The sequence below is a fragment of the Alosa sapidissima genome, chromosome 18 (genome assembly GCF_018492685.1).
Source record: "Alosa sapidissima isolate fAloSap1 chromosome 18, fAloSap1.pri, whole genome shotgun sequence".
In the NCBI taxonomy this organism is placed as follows: Eukaryota; Metazoa; Chordata; class Actinopteri; order Clupeiformes; family Clupeidae; genus Alosa; species Alosa sapidissima.
The window spans coordinates 1,045,001-1,067,439 of NC_055974.1; the positions used below are offsets into that span (position 1 = coordinate 1,045,001).

Below are 22,439 nucleotides of genomic sequence, written 5' to 3' on the forward strand. Positions count from 1 at the left end.
CATCATGCAATTATATTTCATTTCTTTAAACCATTTAAAAAGTGCCAATGTCATGGAGCATGACAGCTTGTCAGAACATTGTGAGCACTTGATGGACTGAAATAGTGAACCCTCCACATCAGCTGAGGATAATCTGTATTCTTTGTGCATCCTGACCTAAGACTCCCCTGACAGCATTTCCTCTTGCTTACAGATATGTGACCACAAATATCCAGTATCAGGGCGACCTGTCCTCCTTGCTATTTCTGCAACCAATTTCTGCCAATGTGAGCTAATTTCACTGGGCTTTGAAACTTCCATATTACATTCACACATAATGTCAGTGTGACATGGAACAACATCTGGAGAGACACATGACTCTTCTTGTTTGTTCATGTCACTGTCAATCATGTCACTGTCACTGTCAATGTCAATTTCAATATGACATTATTGTTCATAATACTGTAATATAATTCCTTTGTGTTGTTCTTCTTGCAGGAAGTCACGTTTAGTCAGATTACAGTACTGATGAAAGATTGTGTGCAAGTTTGTCTTGCCTTATTCTAGGGTGTCCTGTCCTGTTTGTAAGTGACTTTGCCTCAACTTTGCTTTATTACAGTAGATGTGTTTAGGCTCGTCTCTGTCCATATCTCTTACAACACATCAGTCTGTGTGTGTGTGTGTGTGTGTGTGTGTGTGTGTGTGTGTGTGTGTGTGTGTGTGTGTGTGTGTGTGTGTGTGTGTGTGTGTGTGTGTGTGTAAGAGAGAGAGAGAGAGAGAGAAAGAGAGAGAGATACTTTGTGTATACCTGTGTAATTGCTTACTATGTCCTGACATACAATACAAATGTCTAACTATTTGTCATGCCAATAAAGCATAGAGAAAGAGAGAGAGAGAGAGAGAGAGAGAGAGAGAGAGAGAAAGTGTACCTGGGTTGGGTTGCAGGTACTCTGTAGTTTTAGTCATAATGTCCAGTACCGCTCTGCTAGTCGTGTCCACTTTCTATGAAGAAAAATCAGTCAAAACGATTAATTATTCAAAGAATTGATCAAGACAACTAAACAAAAACAAGTCTGGAAGGTTCCAGACACATAGTACAAAATAGTCTATTTGTAGCCACTGGCTCTCTATCAGTGAGGGATGTCTGGATTGACACCAACTGAGTGGTCAGCTCAGCACATAGCATCCTCATCGATGGTTAGAGAGTCATTAGATTGAAGTCATGCGAGTCGTGATGACTTAGTGTGTGTGTGTGTGTGTGTGTGTGTGTGGTCAGATTTTAACAATGACTCTACCTTTATTTGGATAGGGCAGTGAAGAGTGACAGGACACAAGTGGGAGAGAGAGATGGGCTAGGATGATGAAATGACCCACACCCGGGTCTCTGTGGGCACTGGGGATATGGTACAGATGCTGCAGCTCACAGTACAGCTCTCATTTATTACAGAAACATGCTGTTAGAGGCTTACTTGGCTTCTATAATCTAACATCATACGTGCATGAATTGGTAGGCTAATAATAAGCAAACCACCAATGCTAGATTAACAGCAGAAATCTGCAGAAGTATCTGAATCATGCACCACTCAAAGGATGCTACAAATCACAGCTCCAGCCCTGCAGCAGTTTAATAATGCCCATATGAGAGTGGGACAGAAGACACTGAGCATTTCACAAGTTCACTCATCTCAATGATTGGCTTACGTAAGCAGGGGACAGCATACTTAATGAGGTAGCTGTCCACAGTCCTGAAATGTCTGGCAGGGATCTAGCTAGCGGACCCAGCGGACATCCCCTTTGGTCTCAGTGAGTTCATCTGGGCACGGATTAAATGACATCACATAAGCAGGTGCTGGCTCCGAGGGGGGAAGCCAGCGTGTGATGCAACAGAAGGGTAGGAGTGATATTCATTTCCTGATGGAGTAGGAGGAGTAAGAGGTCTGTCAATCACCATGCTGGGCTCCTCCCAAACATTGCCTGATAAGGAACCAGCATAATATGAGAGTGAGTATGTCTTCCTGTGTAAGTGTTAGTGGGTGTGAGAATGTGTGAGAGTAATTGTGTGGATTTGTGAGAATGTGTTATTATTACACCTCTACTAAAAAAACCTAGTCTTGACCCCCTGGCTTGTGAGAGTTACAGGCCTATCTCTAACTTTCCTTTCTTAGGCAAAATTCTAGAGAAGGTTGTTTACAAGCAATTTTGCACCTACTTGTCTCAAAACTCTATATTTGATGCCTATCAATCTGGGTTTCGGGTTAATCACAGCACAGAAACTGCTCTAGTCAGAGTTGTAAATGACCTTAGAATTGCGACTGACAATCACAAAATGTTGATTCTTGTTCTCCTTGATCTAAGTGCTGCATTTGATACAGTCGATCATTCTATACTTCTGCATTGTCTTCAGCACTCAGTTGGTCTTCAAGGTACAGCTCTTGATTGGATCTCATCCTATTTAAATGGGAGATCTTTTTCTGCTTCTATTAATAACCTCTCTTCTGATGTAATGCCCATTTTATATGGGGTACCTCAGGGGTCAATTCTTGGTCCTTTGCTTTTTAACTTGTACATGTTACCTCTTGGTTCTATCATACGGCAACACAACTCTTGGTTCTATCATACATCTCACATCTCTTATCACTCATACGCTGATGATACCCAACTTCACATTTCTATCTCCTCTGATGACCCCAGTCCACTAAATGACCTCACTTGCTGCATCTCCAACATTAAAAAGTGGATGGCCCAAAAATGTTTAATGTTAAATGATGCGAAGACAGAGATTCTGGTTGTAGGCCCTAAGGCCATGAGACATCACTTTCACCCAATTCTAACCTCCCGCTTGGTAAAACCGTGTGAGGATGTAAAAAATTTAGGAGTGACTCTAGATGCAGATCTTAACTTTCAAAAACATATATCTAACATTACCAAAACAGCTTCCTACCACCTTCGAAATATTTCTATTTCTAAGTCTGTGGCCTCCTGTCCTTACAGGATTGTGAAAAATTAATACACGCTTTTATCTCCAGTCGTTTAGATTACTGTAACGCACTCTATGCTGGTCTAACAAAACAGATGCTAAACAAACTTCAACTTATTCAAAATGCAGCTGCTAGAATACTCACTAGAACCCCTACATTTAATCATATCACCCCGATTCTTAAATCTCTTCACTGGCTCCCAGTCAAACAAAGAATTGATTTCAAAATACTTCTTCTTGTTTTTAAGTGGCCTTGCCCCACCCTATATTTCTGATATGATATCTATTTATGATCCTACCCGTCACTTAAGGTCCTCCAGTAAATGTCTCCTCACAATTCCCAGAATCAACACTAAGGCTGCACATGGTGCCTTCAGTTACTGTGCCCCAATCCTCTGGAATAGCCTACCTCTGGAATTAAGGTCATCACAATCAATTCTCGCTTTTAAAAAGGGATTTAAAACTTATTTATTTTCTTTAGCTTTTAATTCATGACTACAGGTCTCTGCTTTTAAAACACTCCATTTATTTATTCATTAACTTTCTTTGTTGTTGTTTTTTCCTTTCTTTGACTTTTCCTTTTCTTTTGCTAAGTGTGTTCTTTTATTTTAGATAATTTAATGACAACTCTCCACTCAAAGCACATTGTGTCTATGTATGCCATATGAAATGTGCTATATAAATAAACTGACTTGACTTCTGTATGTCATTCTTTTGGTTCTTTGTTTAATACCACAGAAATGGCGGGAACAGGACGTTTATTGTAAGCAGAGTGTTGTCAGAATGTTGTCACCTTACAACAACCCCAAAAGAGACATCTTAATTGAATCTGCCCAGGAAGACCATACGACTACCCGTTTTCCCCCTCTCTAATTCGACCCAGATGTGAATGTATCCTGACATTCTAATTAGCCACGAGTATGCCGGTTCTGGGCTTCTTTGTTACCTTGACCTGCGTTAGGAACATTGGACTGTATGATGGCGCTGCGTGTGAAGAACTCTGCTGTAACATCCAGAATAAAGAACTATTGTTTCGTCAGCTAGCCTCAAGTTTTTACCTGCTTTTAACTACTCTGGATGAACCCGGTCAACGGTGTCTCCATTTGGAATTAAGAAGACAATTTTAATAGCATTCTTCAATGTCTTTTGCTGATCTGAGTTCAGTCTAATAATGACAATGACTATATGTGAGTGTAGGTCTCAAGTCTGATATGAGTGTGTAAGAGTGTGTGTGTGTACGTCTGTGTGTGAGTGTGAGTGTGAGTGTGTGAGTCAGTGGTGGTAAGGGGCAGAGCTGAAATGTCACACGCGCCCAGTGCAGACCATCTGCAGCCTCGTGGGGACAGAGGGCAGAGACTGGGGATACTGCAACCACCTGCTGCAGAGCCATCACACACACACACACACACACACACACACACACTCACACGCACACACACACACAGACACACACAAACACACACACACACACACACACACACTCACACACACACACACACACACACACACACACACACACACACACACACACACACACACACACACACACACAGGTCTCCTGCAGATCACACACACCTGCTTCAAAAAAGCCTCCTTCAGATGACTCAGACAGACAAACAGGCCTAGGTTTCCCCATAAAAGGCACTCTATGAATGTAATTAATTTTTGGTTGATGAGGCCTGTGGTTGGTTGTGTGCGTGACTTCCCAGTAGCTCTCACCTTCTCCATCTCCTTGAAGTCATCGTCGAGTTTGGTGCCCTCGGCTCCTCCCACTTTCTCACTGACTTTCTGCAGGGAAACACACAAATGCACACAGCACACGCATGTCAGTGTGGCAGGCAGCTACTACAGCATGAATGCATACATCATGAATATACGTGTCATCTACATGGCAGGAAACTCACTACAAACACACAGAGATATTCTCTCTCTCTCTGTCACACGTGAATGTGTGTACAAATGTGTGTGGGAGCAAGAGAATGAGCGAGAGAACGAGACAGATGACACAAATAACAGGAAGAGCCACAGAGGGAGAGTGTGAGGGCATGTTCACAAAATGGTGTGTGTGTGTGTGTGTGTGTGTGTGTGTGTGTGAGTGACGGGGGGTGGGTCTGTGTACTGTGTAAAAGGAGAGAGAGAAAGAGAAAGAGAGAAAGAAAGAGGGAGAAGAGGTAGAAGAATAGGGGAGAGAGAGAGAGTATGTGGGGGTGGGCTCTGGGGAAATCCTCTCGTCTTCCATAATTCAGTGTGATGGATGATTCTAATCTCGCCCACTGTTTACAGTAAGAATGACACACACACTCTACACAAACACACACATGAACACACACACACACACACACACACACACACACACACACACACACACACACACACACACATGCATACACATCCACACAGTGCTTTGGAACCAGCTAACATCCAATAGATGGAGGAAAGGGAGACAGTCATCTCTCACACTAAAAACATCACGTGCATGTGTGTGTGCAAGAAGGGGGTGATGGAGAGAGAAAGAGAGGAGCCTGTTACCATGGAAACAGGGACCTGGCACTGTAAAGCTGATGGAGATTTAGGTCTCCATCTCCTTCTCTCTCTCTTTCCTTTTCTGTCTTTCTCTCTCTCACATACACTCTCCATTCCTTCATTCATCTGACTGAGGCTCTGTTATCCACAGCTTCATTACACTGCTGTTATATAATCACAAGGGGGGAAGAGAGAGAGAGAGAGAGAGAGAGAGAGAGAGAGAGAGAGAGAGAACACAGAAGAACAAAGCACAACGATTTACACCAGAGACCTTTCACACACAGACACACCTACACACACACACACACACAGACTCAAATATACCCAATCATACACACACATGCACACAGTTATGCTGTGGGTTCAGTCGACCAGACAGTATGGGGTATAGCATACCTCTACATTTCTCTTAAAGGCGCAGTCATGGATTTTGCAGGAAGTCACGTTTGTTTGTGTTTATATTTATGTTTACATTCATTAGCAGACGCTAATGTTGTGTGCAAAAAAAACATACATTATATTTAACCCAAGAACCAAACAAAACATACCAGAGAGGTAGCTCACCCCTCCCTTCAGTATTCCCAGAGAAATTCCATGCAGTGTTTTGTTTTTGTTTGGGGACAGGCTGCCCCCACTTTGTTTGTTTCCAGTTTTCAGAGCCTGGGCTGCCAACAGAGACCAGTTTTTACAGTGTAATCACAGAATGGGCAGCTAGCAGTCGTAAGGAGATGATAGCTGAATGTGTCAAAAAATGTTATGGGCTTGCCATCGTGTAAAACCCCTGACTGCACCTTTAAACCTGTTAGATCTCTCTTTCCCTGTTTCATACACACATGTCAACCTGTCAACATTTAGCTTTCCAAAAACGGGAGATTATTTTTCGGGAAGGGGGGGGCTTGCTGTCAGATTTGGTTCAAGTTCACAAGGGAACAAGTTCAGTGTATCAACACCACTCAATAACAGTTTATGTGATGTGTTAATCAATTAAATTCCCAACAATTTCACAACAGCTAGTTCTGGAGTAGGCCATTCATCTAGCCCGCTTGCTTACGACGAGACTCAGGCTGCGCAGTTGGCACCCGCTTCCTTATTTGGGTTTTGGGTTGCCAGGTTTTAGCCTATGACAAAACGGTTGAAATTGAAACTAAGTGATCGTGTATGTGTAGGGTGTATTTCATACACAATCTGGCAACCTGAATGCATCAATGATTTTAAAATGAAGTTTGATGGCCATGCAAATTACGGGAGTTTTCCGGGAGAAATAACAAAATGGGAGTATGCTGGGAGATGACCTTGAAATACTGGAGAAACCAGTAGAAAACAGGTATGATGTAGACACATGGAAGCTCTGACATACATCACACATTGTACAATAATAACAAATAATACTAATAACAATATTAAGACACACAATTATTATTACAATTATTATTATTAGTAGTAGTAGTAATCATTATTATTATGTAAAAGTATAAATATTTTCATTTTCAGAGGAGCGGGAATCACCTCAGAAAAGGTCAGATATTGATGGAGGAGAAGAGGAGAAAAAGAGAGATGACAGGGAGCTCTACCAGTCACCCTTTTCTCTCTTTCTCCCTCTATCTTTCTCTCTCTCAGCTGGAGATCAATATTTGTACAAGGACACAGAGGATAGATCTTGGATTCTCTCTTCAGTACACACACACACACACACACACACAGAGAGAGAGAGAGAGAGAGAGAGAGAGAGAGAGAGAGAGAGAGGGAGAAAGAGAGAAACCTACTCTCATGATCCAGCAGAGACTAGGACTGGAACCCTCTGCTGGTGAATTTTAAACACATCTCCTATGTGACCCTGTGAAATTGTGTGTGTGTGTGTGTGTGTGTGTGTGTGTGTGTGTGTGTGTGCATGTGCATACATGTCTTTATCTAACACCATAGAAAACACACAAAGATAGTCATTAGTCATGTACACACACAGCAAAGTTGTAAGTTGTAAACAGCTAACTGCTGCAGACATATAGGCCAACATTCAGTGTAGTTGGGGCCATTCATGTTATGTAACTCCATGTAATACTGTATCACTGACCAGCATACAGGCCCAGAGTTCTCATTCCAAGCCTGGGTGGTCAGTAGTGGATATGCTGTGGAGGGCAGATGTCTGTGTGTTTTGCATTTTTGAAGTGGAGGGATTCTCTTTTTTCTTAGTTTCCTTTTGAAGGAATGTTCACTATTTACACATGCAGGGCATAGCCACAAAACATGGAGTGATCTGAATGTGTGCATTTCTGTGTGTGTGTGTGTGTGAGAGAGAGAGAGAAAGAGAGAGAGAGAGAGAGAGAGAGAGAGAGAGAGAGAGAGAGAGAGAGAGAGAGTGTGTGTGTGTGTGAGAGAGAGATTGCTTGAATTATTCACTTAGATGTTCCAGAATATCAGGTTCACCAGGCGCCATCTTTGCAAGGAGGGTGAAAATCAACCAGTGTGTGTATGTGTGTGCGTGTGTGTGTGTGGTTGTATTATGTTTGTGTGTATTGGAGTATTATTAACTCTGTGAACATCAATATAGAAAGATTGCGTGTGTGTGAGAGAGTTTGATACTGTAAATGACAGTGTGTGAACGGAGAATGTTGCTGTACAACTGATGAATAAAATATTCCCAAGTGCTTACACTTCCTATGTTTAATTTATAACTGAGCATCTCTCTCTTTCTCTCTCTCACTCACACACACACACACACACACACACACCACAGTGGCACTGTATGCCAATAGAAGTCTGTTTGTGTGTCTATCCTTTCTTGTTGTCACCCTTGTTCCATCCTTTTTTTCTCTGTGGGCCTGGTCAACATCTTTAATGCAGGATCACCTGGATCCTCTTGGCCAAATAACATCTGCAAACACACACACACACACACACACACACACACACACACACACACAGACTAAAAATCAATATCCTGAATGATGCGTCAGAGCCCCGATGTGGCTTTGTGTTCTGGGGCTTGAACGTCGTTGTTGCTATTTTGGGTTGGAAGTGCCATCACGTTGCTGTGGAAGCAAAGATTGGCGGAGGCGTGAGACCACTGTGGAGTGTGCTATTTTAACTCTCTCTCTCTCTCTCTCTCCCTCTTTCTCTCTCACACACACACACGCACACACACGCTAACATCCGTTTAATTCACCCACTCATGGCCCCCACCCTAAAACAGTCCAGTCAACAATCACTGCCACTACTGCAACTGTTGCCACTGTTATTCCTGTCATGTCTAGTCCAATGAAAATGAACTGCCACCTGGAATTACTGTAGCTATTTATAAAGAAAACAGTCGAGTTGTGAGAGTTGCTAATGATCTAACTACTTTCGCAGTAATGGTTTAATGCTATTGTATCGCATAAACACACGCAACACACAACACACGATTTCAGAGCACGCACACACGCCCTGCTTTCACACTCGCATCATGAGTGCGACCCCCACTACTTCACAGGCACAATGTAGCCCGTCACGAAGACGCTACAGCACAGAGAGAGAAATACAGTAAAAGCAAGAATTGACGGCACGTGGACGTAAATGAACATCCCATTTTCCCATTTATCTGTTAAAACTGTCGCTCAGGAGTCCACGTTTTAAAAACAAGCTCTACGCGCCATTGCATCTGATGGCGAGGGGCAGGCTGTTGTGTATGTTATTTTTTCTCTCCTGGCGCTCGTTTCTCGTTCTCGCTATTGTTGGCTGCTAAAGCTCTTACCTGTGTTGCTTTGTGAAACTGCTTTTTCAGTCCCGCGACAGACATCGTTTCTGTTCACACCTGATCTCCACTGGTACTTGTTTTTTAATTTCAACCGGAGGAAAACTGTCCTTTTTTCCTTTGCCGCGCGCGCTCCAAAGGGCTTGCCTGCTTGGCTCGCGGACTGTCTGATATAATGATCGGGTTATTGAATGTCATTCTACAGTCCGTGACGTAGCGCGCGCGCGCGCACACACACACACACACACACAGGGCACACTCATGTACACACATCACGCCCCCTTAAAGGACAGTTATATTTCCGGTTGAACATTCGGTGGATATCATATTGTGTTGCAAACTAATAGAATAATGTTTTAATTCACAGGACGTGTTACAGGCTATGTATTCATTTAAAGAGACTAGTTAAGCTAGTCCCTGGAACAAAAGTTTAGGTTCAACAACAGACATAATCTTTCAGAGCACCTCTTATTATTTCGTGTAACAGAGTATATTTCAGGGGTTTTCCCACTACAACTGATTAAACAAAAATGTGTTCAGGAGGGATTACAGTCAAACACTCCCCTCTCTCACAGACAGACAGATAGACAAACAGAGAGAGAGGGAGACAGAGAGAGAGAGACTGCAACGCACACTCAGATTCAGCACCTAGGACAGCGACTCACCAGGTGCGGGATATGCATATCTATGCTCACCACAGCCGCCAGTCTTATCAGTGCTGCCACCATGTGGTGTAGACTGTGCTAGCAGCTTCCCTAAACCTACTTCGACCCTCACCAGCTGCCCACTGGTGGCTTCCTAAATGCGATATTATATGCTGTGGACCAGGTAATACCTGTACAGTAGATGTGTGTGTGTGTGTGTGTGTGTGCAGGCGCGCCTGCAGGTGTACGTCCGTACGCACTGTGCGTACCATCAGGCTACTCAACAGCGAGAGAAAATGTCCCTTGTGTGTGTGTGTGTGTATTCACACCAAATTGGCCTACCATACCTTCCCAACTATGCACAGTATCCCATTAGCTGCATGCCATCAGGCTATTTACCATTTTCTATTACGTAAATTTAGTGAACACGTTATCAAAATTAACTTGCACACATTTTGTTTGAGCAGGAGAGAGAATACGTACGCAGGCACGCAATAGGCTACTTGTTGTTTTCTTTTACTCGGCTATCTATATATAGTTATCAGCACACAATGTTGAGCTAATTCACTAACTCAATACTCATCATGGATATCACAAGTTTTAAACAACGAAAACAGAAAGGATGGAGGCAGCAAAGCTAGGAGTTATTCCAGATGGACAAGAACAAGGTAGGCAATTGGTGTGCTTGTCAGAACGTTAGACTGCACTAAAGCCAGACGTCACGTAACGCTAGAACAAAACTAAAGGTAACTTTAGCCTGTATAGGGCTGTATCAAGTTGTCCAAATGAATAGGTCATTGTAGACGTTGTCGTTGTATTATTGCATGTGGATGTTGTTATGCTATGTAGGCTACTTTTTTGCTGACTGACCAATGCACGAACCTAAAACGGACAAATATTGTTCACGAGTGAATTATTTTTTAAATAGAATCCACCAGACAGGTCTTCAAATCAACAATCGACAACCACTACAGGATAATGAAAACAATAACAATAATGTTTGTGTATGTATGTGTGCACATGTATGTACAGTATGTGTGTATGTCCATGCCAGTGTTGCAGTGTACAATCCGAGAACAACTTTCTTCCTTCTCATATAATACCTATGTGACAATGATAATATATAAGCATAACTTTACCTTACACACACCATGTACAGTATATGTTAATGATCTTTGCCTACATTACATTTTAATGGGAATTAAATATGCATTGTCTTGTAAACAAAAAATAATTATAATGTAAACAAACAAATAAATAAAATATGTATAATGTGGACGCCGGTCCGGACCGTGGACATACTATAAGTTTGAATGTGTAACTGTATGTGTACTGTATACTTAGACATATAGTCTCTGTCTTTGTGTGTACAAGGGTCCCTATACATGACAGGACTATCAGCTCATTAACTATGGAGAGTATGCTACTGCATGTTAAAAGTTATCATTGGCATGAATGGCAGGTGTGTGGTCAATGTCATTGTGCTTGAAGCTGCAGGCATCATTGGAACAGCACAAACAGGGATAGTTTTGAGTTGTATGTTTCTTTTCCTTTCTATCCTCCCTTTGTTCACTCTCTTCTTCACCTTCTCCATCTCCCCCTCTTTTCATCTCTATCTTCACTGGAGCGCTGGACTTTCGCCGTGGCCTCTTGCGGGCGGGCTCTCGCACTGGAAATGCTGCTCTGGGATTGGTTGGTTCCCCATTCTTTTGGCTCTCACCACCTTCCACTTGAACAGGTGCATTGTGGGTAACAGAAGAGATGTGTTTATCACATTGGGCCCCAGTAGTAACGACCCCAGGCTGTGCTGATGTCACAGAGGCCAGTTTCTGCGGCGACAGAGGTCTGTGGGGGTGTGTCACTGAGTAAGCAGCTGGACTGGTGCTTGGGAGTGTTTGTGTGGGAGTCGATGCTTCCGAGTGTGCGAGAGCATTTGTTTGAGTTTGGGTGAGACTGTGTGTCTGACTGTGTGCTTGAGATGGATTGGCGCATGTCTGAAGGTGTGTTTGCACACGTCTCTGTGAGTGTGTCTCTGTTGTGTGCCAATGGGAGTGGATGTCGCCGTGCCCGGGCGTCTCTGCCCGACTCTGTTTGTGTGTGTGAGGCTTTGCTTGCACCTGATGAGGTGCTCCAGAGTACCTCTCCTGCTGTGTGCGAGCATCGCCGTGTGTGTGCGCGTACGGCTGCGTATGGGCGCGCATGTGAGTGTGAGCGTGTGTGTGCGAGTGTGTGTGTGAGTGTGTGTGCGCGTGGGAGTGCAGCCGCGGGTTGGGGTTGGCGCTGTGGCGGTTGCGGCTCCGGAGCGAGCTGAAGAGCGCCGAGCAGCCGGGCACCGTACAGCCGTGTTTGATCTTCAGGTGCACGGCGTTGTAGTGGATCTTCAGCGTGCCCTTGTCGTAGAACGTCTTGGCGCAGGCCGAGCAGCTGACGCGGCTCTTGTTGCGGAGCGCACACGCGGCGCCACCACTGCCACCGGACGACACAGTGGAGGAGGACGAGAGAGAGAGGGATGAGGAGAGGAAGGCAGGAGAGGTGGTCAGGGAGGGCAACTCTGTCTCAGGTCTCTCTCGCTCCATTTCTCTCTCCTCTCTTTCCTCCTTTCCTCCCTCTCTCTCTCTTTTCACTCCTATTCCTTCCCCACTTCCTCTCCTCTCTTTTTCACCTTCTCTTGCTTTGTGTCTTTTCACCTCTCTATCCACATCAAAACTCCCTCCCTTGCCACAGCTGTCCCTGATTGGTGAGTTGATCTTTGGTGTCTGCTCTGATAGGCTGTTGAGTCGGGCGTGGCCCTGTGTGTGTGTGAGCGCTGGTGTGTGTGTGAGCGTGTGTGTACCAAACGGGACAGGGGAGAGGAGGGACACACACGCCCCCTGCAGGTTCTCAAATTGGTGCAAGCTGTTGCCGGCCCCACCCAACGGTGACACAGCACTGCGTGATTGGCCGCTGCACTCGATGAAGTAGCGGATGTCCGAATTGGGCCTGGTCGCCGTGACGATGTTGAGGTCGTGGGCCTGGTGACCCATCAGCTCCACGATTGGCCGGGTCTCACCAAAGCGCAGGAACTGCTGCAAGGTCGCAACCTCCTCGTCGTGTGACATCATCACCCAGCGGTCTAGAACCCGACCCAAAGAGTCCTGTAAACACAATAATAACAATAACAACACAGACAACATGTATACATACACACACTCAACAACAACAACAACAATCAACAATACAAACCATGCATACTTTAAGTGATGCACAGTGTAGGATTGTGTGTTGTGTCTCATGTGTGTGTAGTAACATATGTTTCACAACTACACACCTTTCTTAACAACCATGACCTGTATGAGCCCTTTCAATCTGGCTTCCGCTCATGTCACAGTACAGAGACTGCCCTTCTACGGATAGTTAACGACCTCCTCCTGTCTGCTGACTCTGGTTCACTTAACATTCTCATCCTCCTTGACCTTAGTGCTGCTTTCGATATTATCAACCACAATGCTCTAATCTCCTGCTATTGGTGTTTCTGGCACAGCCCTCAATTGGTTTCAGTCATACCTCACCAACAGAAAGCAGTTTGTAACACTTGGTCCACATCAGTCCTCCAAGTCCCCTGTCACTCGTGGTGTCCCACAGAGTTCTGTACTTGGGTCCCTCCTCTTTCTCATATACATCCTCCCTCTTGGCCAGATTATTCGCAGCCACGGTCTCAACTTCCACTGCTATGCAGATGACATCCAACTCTATCTTACCACTCCCTCTCCTTCTGACCCCCCACCACGCTCCCTCACTGACTGCCTCTCTGACTTAAAATTATGGATGCAAAACAATTTTCTCAAGCTCAACACAGACAAAACCGAAATTCTGCTGATTGGTCCTAAAAGCATCCTCACCAAATCTCCCCGTCTCACTCTCAACATTGATGGCTCACCTGTTCACTCTACCCCTGTTGTTAAAAACCTTGGCATTCAGCTTGACTCCACCCTTAGCTTTGATCCTCATATCAGATCACTCACTAAGATTGCTTTTTTTCACCTCCGTAACATTGCACGCCTCCGACCCTTCCTCTCTGCTAGTGATGCACAGTGATGCTTTGGTTCACTCTTTCATTATGTCCCGTCTAGATTACTGCAACTCACTTTTCCTTGGTCTCCCCACTAAACCCTTCAAAAACTACAATATATTCTAAACTCTGCAGCCAGGCTCCTCACCCATACCAGAGGATCAGCACACATCACCCCCATTCTCCATCAACTCCATTGGCTACCAGTTCCATCCCGGATAAAATACAAAGTACTACTACTCACCTTCAAAGCCCTCCACAACCTTGCTCCCCCCTACATCTGCGACCTTCTGACCCCTTACACTCCTTCCGGCTCACTCAGATCCTCTGACCAAAACCTCTTGACTATCCCCCGCTCCAGACTCTCCACCCTGGGTGGCAGGTCCTTCAGTGCCTTGGCCCCCAAACTCTGGAACTCCCTCCCCCAACCTTTTCGTGCCTGTCCTTCTCTTCCTTTCTTCAAAGCACATCTCAAGACCTTTCTGTTTAACCTTTAAACACTGTTCGTTGCTACCCCACTTAATTTACTGTTAGCGGTCAAATTTAACCGGACAGTTTTAACTGCTCTTAAATACCAATACCATGACAAAAAATATTATTTAATAGAACATTATTGTAAACAGACCCTTATTAGAACATTAACATCTACATCATGTGTGTTTGTGTGTGTGTGTTTGTTTCTGTATGTGCGTGAATATGGGGCGCCAAATGTAACATGCCTTATTTCGTGGACAGAATGACTTTTGTGTGACAAAATATATATATACATTACGAAACCATGTTACATCGTAACGCCTTTTGTCCACGGAATGCACAAATTGGTTTGCATTGTGTCCACGAAACACTGAAGAGAGCACATCATTTTGTGGACGAAATTGACTGGTGGCCTTTTCCTTTCGTGGACATAATGCTGAACGTACTATTCACTGTCGTAGACGAAATAAACTCTTTTTTTGGTCAAAAGTAATTCTGTCTACGTAAATACGGAATGCACCTACACGCATTATTCTGTGTAGGCCTATCTCATTTTAATTTCGTCCACAAAAGTATAGTGTTGTGTTACAGAAGGCATTCCGTCCACGCAATAACTTAATAACTTACGAAATGCATTCAGTGACTTATGCTTTCATTCTGTGGACGAAATGCATAATAGAATCACGTACAATACATTTCGTGAGTCAGCAGTTTACGAAATGAATTATGTGTCACGATAATTTCATTACGTGGACGAAATGCATAACAGAATCACGAAATCAGTTTTGTGACCTGCTGAAATACATTTCGTGAGTCAGCAGTTTACAGAATGAATTACGTGTCACGATAATTTCATTACGTGGACGAAATGCATAACAGAATCACAAAATCAGTTTTGTGACCTGCTGCAATACATTTCGTGAGTCAGCAGTTTACGGAATTAATTATGTGTCACGATAATTCCATTACGTGGACAAAATGCATAACAGAATCACAAAATCAGTTTTGTGACCTGCTACAATAGATTTCGTGAGTCAGCAGTTTACGGAATGAATTATGTGTCACGATAATTTCATTACGTGTACGAAATGCATAATAGTTTTGGTGGTAAGTTGTAGGAGTGTGTAGTCAAAATAAATTCTATGTGTTCAAAAGCCTTTTGTGAAGGATATCATAAGATCTTGAGGCAATCTGATGAAAAATGCCATATTTATGGTACAGGGAATGTGTAAATCGGTCATTTTTGAGAACAGTGTTAGAAGGTTAATGATCACTTCTCCTCCACACCCAACACATAGCTTCATACAGATAACTTGTCTTTGTTGTATTGTTTTGTTTGTTTGTTATTGTGTTTCCCTGCCTTTGTCTTTGTTGTATTGTTTTGTTTGTTTGTTATTGTGTTTCCCTGCCTTCCTACTATGTAAAGCGACCATGGGTTTGAGAAAGGCGCTATATTAAAATAAACTTATTATTATATTATATTATGTTTGTGGCTGTAGGTAATGATTTGTGTTCATGTGCATATATTGTTGATGTACAGTATGATGTAGCCTGCCACTGTGTGTGTGTGTGTGTGTGTGTGTCAATAAAATGTATGTGAATGTCTGCTGACCTGCAGTATGTATCCCCTGACATAGTCCCTGAGGGTCCAGCCCAGTGAGTGTAGTATGTTCCTGACGTCAGCAGGGGGCAGTACACTGTAGAGGCGGTCCAGGAGGATCTTCATGCGTGTGGGCACCGCTTGGGCTCCGAACAGCAGCAGACTGCTGAGGTCATACACCTGGGATGCTCGTACCGCCTCGACCTGACACACACCCAGCATGGGCAGAGGAGAGCCCAACTTACTTAGGGCTACACACACACACACACACACACACACACACACACACACACACAAACTTGATCATTATGTGATTCTGAACAAAATGCATTTTTAAACCAAACTGAACCCTCAAACTGAACCTCTCTCTTGATATGAAGCACAATACCACAGCATATAAAAGGTCATTCCAGTTACTTTTCATTTCACTGTGTTTTGTTTTCACTTTGTATATCTATAAACGTCAGAAATTCTGTTTGTAACATCCAACTCCAAATCCCTGCCTCAGAGAGAGCAGTTTCATCCCTGATATCACAACTCAACAAAGCAACTTAACGGCTTCATTTAAACATCCAAATATTTCACAAAATAATTTATGAAAATGTGAAACTATTTTGCACTGAAACTGCAATTAAAGTTGATTACACTGCAGAAGGGTATAACTTTAATGGCATACATGTGTTCTTCAAATATAATATTCATTTTGTATTTTATTAATTCAGATATTAATGTATACACATTACACGTTTTATTCATTTAAACCTTTCCCCTTTATAATTAATGTAATTTATGATTAATTTGGTAAAACAACTACCACCTCTTAGTTTTTCACCAAATTATTAATTTCAATATGTGTAAATTGAATTATGAAAGTATTGACTATAGAAGAATTAAAATGTATGTGTATGTATGGTAATGGCCAAACAATCATCAATCACCCTGCAAGCATGTTGAACACGTTTGTAAAAAAAAGAAATAAAAACGAAACAAAAAAAGAAACCTATGTTGAAGATAAATGAAACATGTGTAGAGACAACAATACTTTGAAATGTTGAAGGGAAAGCCTGTTTTTACCATGAACGACCCATCCATGGTGGCACTGGCCACACGATCTCAAGTTGACCTTCTCAGGCTGGAAACCTTCACAGCCACATCCCAGAACAGTGCAACCGATCACCTGAGAAAGAGAACGACTGCTACAATGAGAAAAGAATTTATATCTTGATTTTGACTTGTGGTTTTCCTCTGTAAGTAGGCCTAGCAATTAATGTTCTTTGTGGTGCCGGGTATCTTATCTCTTCAATTGATGAAAGGATGCGATAAGAACGATCATGATATCAGGTACAACTTTAAATGCCGATTAATTAATCTTGTTTAACATCTATTATTATGTAGCATAGGCTATTGTTTATAGGCTACATCAAAAGCACCAATTCATACAACCCACCAAAACACTAAATAAGGGCGATATATACAAACAGCTGGTGCGTTCATTTTAAAATTCACACCACCTCTGTATCATCCTGCTAGCGTAGCCTATCACATGTTCTTGACTTCAAGTTCTGCACGTCAAGAGTAGCCTAAACAATTACCTTTTTAATCAAAGTTAGCATATACTTGTCCATCCTTTTCCTTAAGCGCTGATGTTTTAAATAGCAGATAGCCTAACTAAAACCCAGCAATAAAATAATTCTGCACATTAATAGCCTAACTGTTCAATAATTTCATTTTTTAAAACGCAAATTTTATAAAACAAATAATGAGATCAGACTACAACAAATAACTGTTTATCTTACTTTTTTTTCGAGAATTTAAAAATTAAATTATTTCGAGATCGAAGAGTTTTGTTTTATTTTAAGAATGTGCGTGCATGAATTGACATCTACCTTTAGATCAGATAGCCGCGCAGTCGCGCACATATTACTCCGTCACTTAGAGCCTCCCCGTGATTCTATGCAAAAACATGAAAATGGCTAACTTCACCTATAGATGTGGTTAGATCATGTACCTAACTAGGCTACATGTTTTACCTGTGGGTTAATGCGATAACGGGCGTCCCGCTCTCCGTGATGTTGCCATGTCCCCATCTCGTCAGTCCACTTCTCAGTGTTGGTGGGCCTTAAGAGACCTGGAAGGTCTAGGTCTTTGCCTTTTTACAACTTATTTCTTCAGCTTGTTTCTCCAAGGTTTCTCTGCATGTTTTGTCAAGAACTGCCAGGATACAACAACTATAAGGCATCTCTCTGCTGTTGTGAATGTCTTGATTACCCCATCAGAGCTGTGCGGACTACACTCTCTTTATCTGTCTCTCAACATCACAACAGGAATGGGAGGACGCTGTAGTTGGTTCTCTTATTTAATTGGAGGGTGTGGGTGAATTGGAGAGAGGTGTGGTTGGAAGGGAGCACTTTAGGATTGTCCATAAGGATGAGTACCCCGAAGTAAGAAGTAGAACTCACACGCCAGGGAATAGACACGCTGGGATACACAGACAGACACACTTTCACACCAGCATTTCAAACACAGACACACAGTTTAGCATTACACTAAGGAGTGCAAGCAAGTATGATGAGTGAAAGGGAAGAAGAAGAAACAAAAAGCTCAATCTGAGCATGAGAGGGGGCAGAAGCTCCATAGGGGTCAACCCAGCTCAATGCATCCTCATGTGGTTGATGTTCTCTCTTGGTCAATGCATCCTCATGTGCTGATGTTATCTGGTCAATGCATCCTCATGTCGCTGATGTTATCTCTTGGTATTGCTGACCGAGACTGGCCTCACACTCTGCTGTCTTCCTCTTTGCGTCCCATGATGACCCACTGTGTTCGACCCTCAGGTAAAGGTGTAGCAGGTTGGCTCAGGTTTGACAAAACAGGTTTGACTGATGAGTGGAGAGAATCTCAGAATCAAAGTATTTCAGTACTGAATTCAATTCTGAGTTTCAAAGATGTCTCTGTTCTACCTCCTACCCCCACCCACCCCATTTTCACTTTCATTGCTCAGAATATGACTGTGTGTGTGTGTGTGTGATTTAGTGTGTGTGAATCTCACCACTCTCGTGAGACGTCAGGTGTGTGGCAGCAGGAAGGGGGAACGTCCCAGAGAAACAGGAAACAGCTGACAAAGGACTCCATCAGCGTTCCAAGGGGCTATTCCGCAGGGCACACGCTCATAACCACACACACTCTAGATGTGTGTGTGTGTGTGTATGGGGAGGGGTCTCAATGTTTGGAGTGGATTGTATAAACTCAGACTTAGGTTTAAGTAATGTAACGTGTGTGTGTGTGTGTGTGTGAGCGAGAGAACATAGTCGGCTTAAACAATAACTGTGTGTATGTGTGCAAAAGGAGAAGGGAGAGTGAGAAAGAGAGATGTAAGATGTGATGGAAATCAAAACTTTTTCCCCTCAGAGGGAACTCCAGCTGTTATTTCCAGAATATCTTATGTTTTGGGGGGGGAGACGGCTACTAATCTACATTTCATGAAAAGACTGGTGCATGTTTTCTTCAAATACTTTCTGCTCCTGGTCTTATGTGACTACAGATGTTCTATTGGATAAACTGGATATTCTTCCTCTTACTAATCTATCACCAAATTGCACTCAGCTATTTAGACCAGTGTGACAGAAAGGGCACATTAGTTTCCTTGCCTGAAATCAGCCATTTATCTCTAAGGAGCTATAATATCAGACAGACAACTTTGCTAGAAACCGTGAAGCATTTGCATACAGTCAGTGATACAGATGCTGGGAAACCCACATAGTGGTACCCAGGAGCACATCTACTTCCAAAACCCATGGCCGCCTACAGGGGATAGAAGAGGCAGGTATGTTGGATAAATTCCATTCTGTTGGGGCTAGTCTGAGCCACTTTCCAGTTTTGATGTCCTCTTTAATTATAATATCAGAAGACGTGTGTGTGTGTGTGTGTGTGTGTGTGTGCTCGTCCACACGCAGGGGACTGACATACTTTCAAAGCTACATTGGGGAGCAGTTTAGAACCTTTTTTTGTCTGTTTATTTGACCTCCATTGATGTTTGTTTCACTAGTTTTTCCACCGTTGTATTGGTACAATATCTATCATAAGGGCTTTTCTTTCCCACAGAATCTTTAATCAATCATTTGTTATTTACCTGAATGTAATATAAATGACGTATACAAGTTGCGTTGGATAAAAGCATCTGCTAAATGAATTAATGTAATGTAAACTTAATGTCCAACACCGTCCTTTCCTCCCAGATTTCCTTAATCTATGCTTTTGATGCTACACAGCATGTTTGAACCGTTTCTTCCACATTTTGCGTTCTGCCTTAACTGCCTAACAGTAATATACAGAAAGGAAGGAGCGAAACGGAGATGAACAGAGAGGTCTTAATGAGAATGTGATGGGAGACGGAGGGGTGGAAAGCAAGAGAAAGCGAGAGAATTATACGGGCGGAAGACCAGAACAAATGACAAACTTACGACCAACTTTCTTCACTCTGAACTTTCTCTGTTGTTCCGCGTCCCCATTCTCAGAGACAGCAAGCCAATTTGGATCGCCCACAAAGAGTTCTACCCCACACACACACACGTACGTACGCTTAGGCAGACACAGATCCCAATATGGGACAGGGAAAGGTGGCATTGGAAAGAGAGAGAAAAGGAGGTTGGATTTGAAAGAATGAAAGAGTGTCTCCTCCTCCTCACTCTCCTCCCACTCGCCACGGCTCCCGCAAGGACCAGGGAGATTTTTGGCTGGGTCACCTGAGTCCTCCCCCTGGCTTAGACGAATAGGGGCTGGGGGGGCAAACACACACACACACACACACACAGAGAGCCTTTGATGCTGTCCCCAGTTATTTTAGGGCTCCCATGCAGACTCCGCATCCTCCAAGACAGCGGCTTCATCAATTAGTAATAAGGGTCCCATAAGAAACTAATTAACAGGAACAAACACCCAGATATAAAAAACGAGGAAAACACACATACACACGGAACACAGCCAATACAATGACATAGATAATCACAATTGCACACAAAAAACATTTGACTAGATGCATATAAATGTACACATTTTACCGTTTCCAAAGATGTGAAGCATCTGCAGTGTGTGTGAGTGTGTTTGCACTATAAGAGTGTTGACGGTGGTTTAGATGCCTGTGTATCCTGGGTCCTGCAGGCCCCTCTGAGAGCAGCACCTGCTGATGAAGCAAACCCACTCTCCCTCGGAGCGCTCCCTTTGAAAGGCATCCCTCACACGGTCCCTGAGCACGCGCTGCGGGCAGGAGAGCTGGGTGGGCCACCATCTGAGAGCGCTTTCTGCTGAACATGACCAACAGGGGGCCTCTTGCGCCTGCAGAGGACATTGTGAATATAGCAAACTGGATCAATTAGACCAGGCCCATTAAATCCAAAACTCTCGTACTGATGTGGAGGTACTACATAAAAACCACGTATCAAAATGACCAGAATAGAGGGAGATGAAGTGTGTGAGTGTGTGTGAGTGGCCCATGTCAGTGTGCAGGGCTGAGGTGCATGCGGACACTGGCCGTTGTGCGTCCTGCTCCCTGAGAAAGGCTCTTAGACACGCACTGCCCCTCTAAAATGGATTAGGCGTGGGACAAACCATGAACGTCCGCCTCACTCTCAAAATAAGACGAGCGCACACACACATTGAATAACGTTGTAGCATGTGTGTACGCATGCACGACATCTCATCAGTTTTGTATGTGTGTGTGTGTTTATGGGTGACGCAAGCTGAATGGCACCGGACTAAAGTGTGTGTGACAGAGTGTGCGTGACCAGGCTGGACCTGAATGCCGCCGTATCAGAGGACTTTAAGCTGAAACTAGCACATCCATGCATTCAGCTTGGCACTCATCCGCACTGGGCTTACAGAGTGCAGCTAAATGAGAGACTGGCGTAGGGGGGCAGTCGCCATGGAGAGGCTACTGTTTCCCACCGCAGGCTTAGAGGCAAACATGTCCTTAAGCGTCACACGCTGCGATGCAGGGCTCCAATCACAGCTTTGATAGCACCCTCAAAAAGGAAAAAGAAAACGGATCATCAGCACTTTTAGAAGTGTTTTTCAGAAGACCACTTCTAAAGCCTGTCACAATGCGGAGAAGCCGCTCTCTGGCAGGATGTATATTTAAAGATAATGTGTGTGTGTGTGTGTGTGTGTGTGTGTGGAGAATTTGAGTCACTTTAGGACTCTTGAAGTACAGTGGCTGCAGAAGTTGGGGAAGGAGAGGGGGATTAAAGATGAGGGAGGGAGAGAAGAGATGGGAGGAAAGAAAGGAAGATGAAATGAAGAAGGGGAAGAAGTCCATGGGGGAGGCGTGCGTGTGTGTGTGTGTGTGCGCGTGTGTGTGTGTGTTTGGTTGGGGGAAGGAGCTCATAATGTGGCAGCAAGCATAGTGTTTGAATAAGGTTCAAATGTGACTTGTAAGTGTGACATGTCTTAAGATCACTGCAAAGTGGACAGTG

General features: G+C 43.6%; 2 protein-coding genes across 2 annotated transcripts in view; both read right to left on the reverse strand.

Moving 5' to 3' along the window:
* LOC121690392 (endophilin-A1-like) overlaps positions 1-9,362 on the reverse strand; it is a 16,660-nt gene extending 7,298 nt beyond the window's left edge. The window contains exons 1-3 of the mRNA XM_042070918.1: positions 9,207-9,362; positions 4,676-4,744; positions 909-981 (exon numbers count right to left, since the gene is read on the reverse strand). Of these exons, the coding sequence (XP_041926852.1) occupies positions 909-981; positions 4,676-4,744; positions 9,207-9,251 (187 nt within the window). The 5' untranslated portion in view covers positions 9,252-9,362. The remainder of the gene's footprint in view (positions 1-908; positions 982-4,675; positions 4,745-9,206) is intronic.
* Positions 9,363-11,468: 2,106 nt separating this feature from the next.
* LOC121690187 (zinc finger protein basonuclin-2) lies at positions 11,469-18,059 on the reverse strand. The gene is made up of 6 exons (XM_042070610.1): positions 18,003-18,059; positions 17,015-17,149; positions 15,985-16,176; positions 12,538-12,984; positions 12,100-12,285; positions 11,469-11,579 (listed from the first exon to the last, which is right to left on the reverse strand). The coding sequence occupies exons 1-6, from the start codon at positions 18,057-18,059 to the stop codon at positions 11,469-11,471; spliced, it is 1,128 nt and encodes a 375-aa protein (XP_041926544.1).
* Between the last annotated feature and the right edge of the window lie 4,380 nt (positions 18,060-22,439).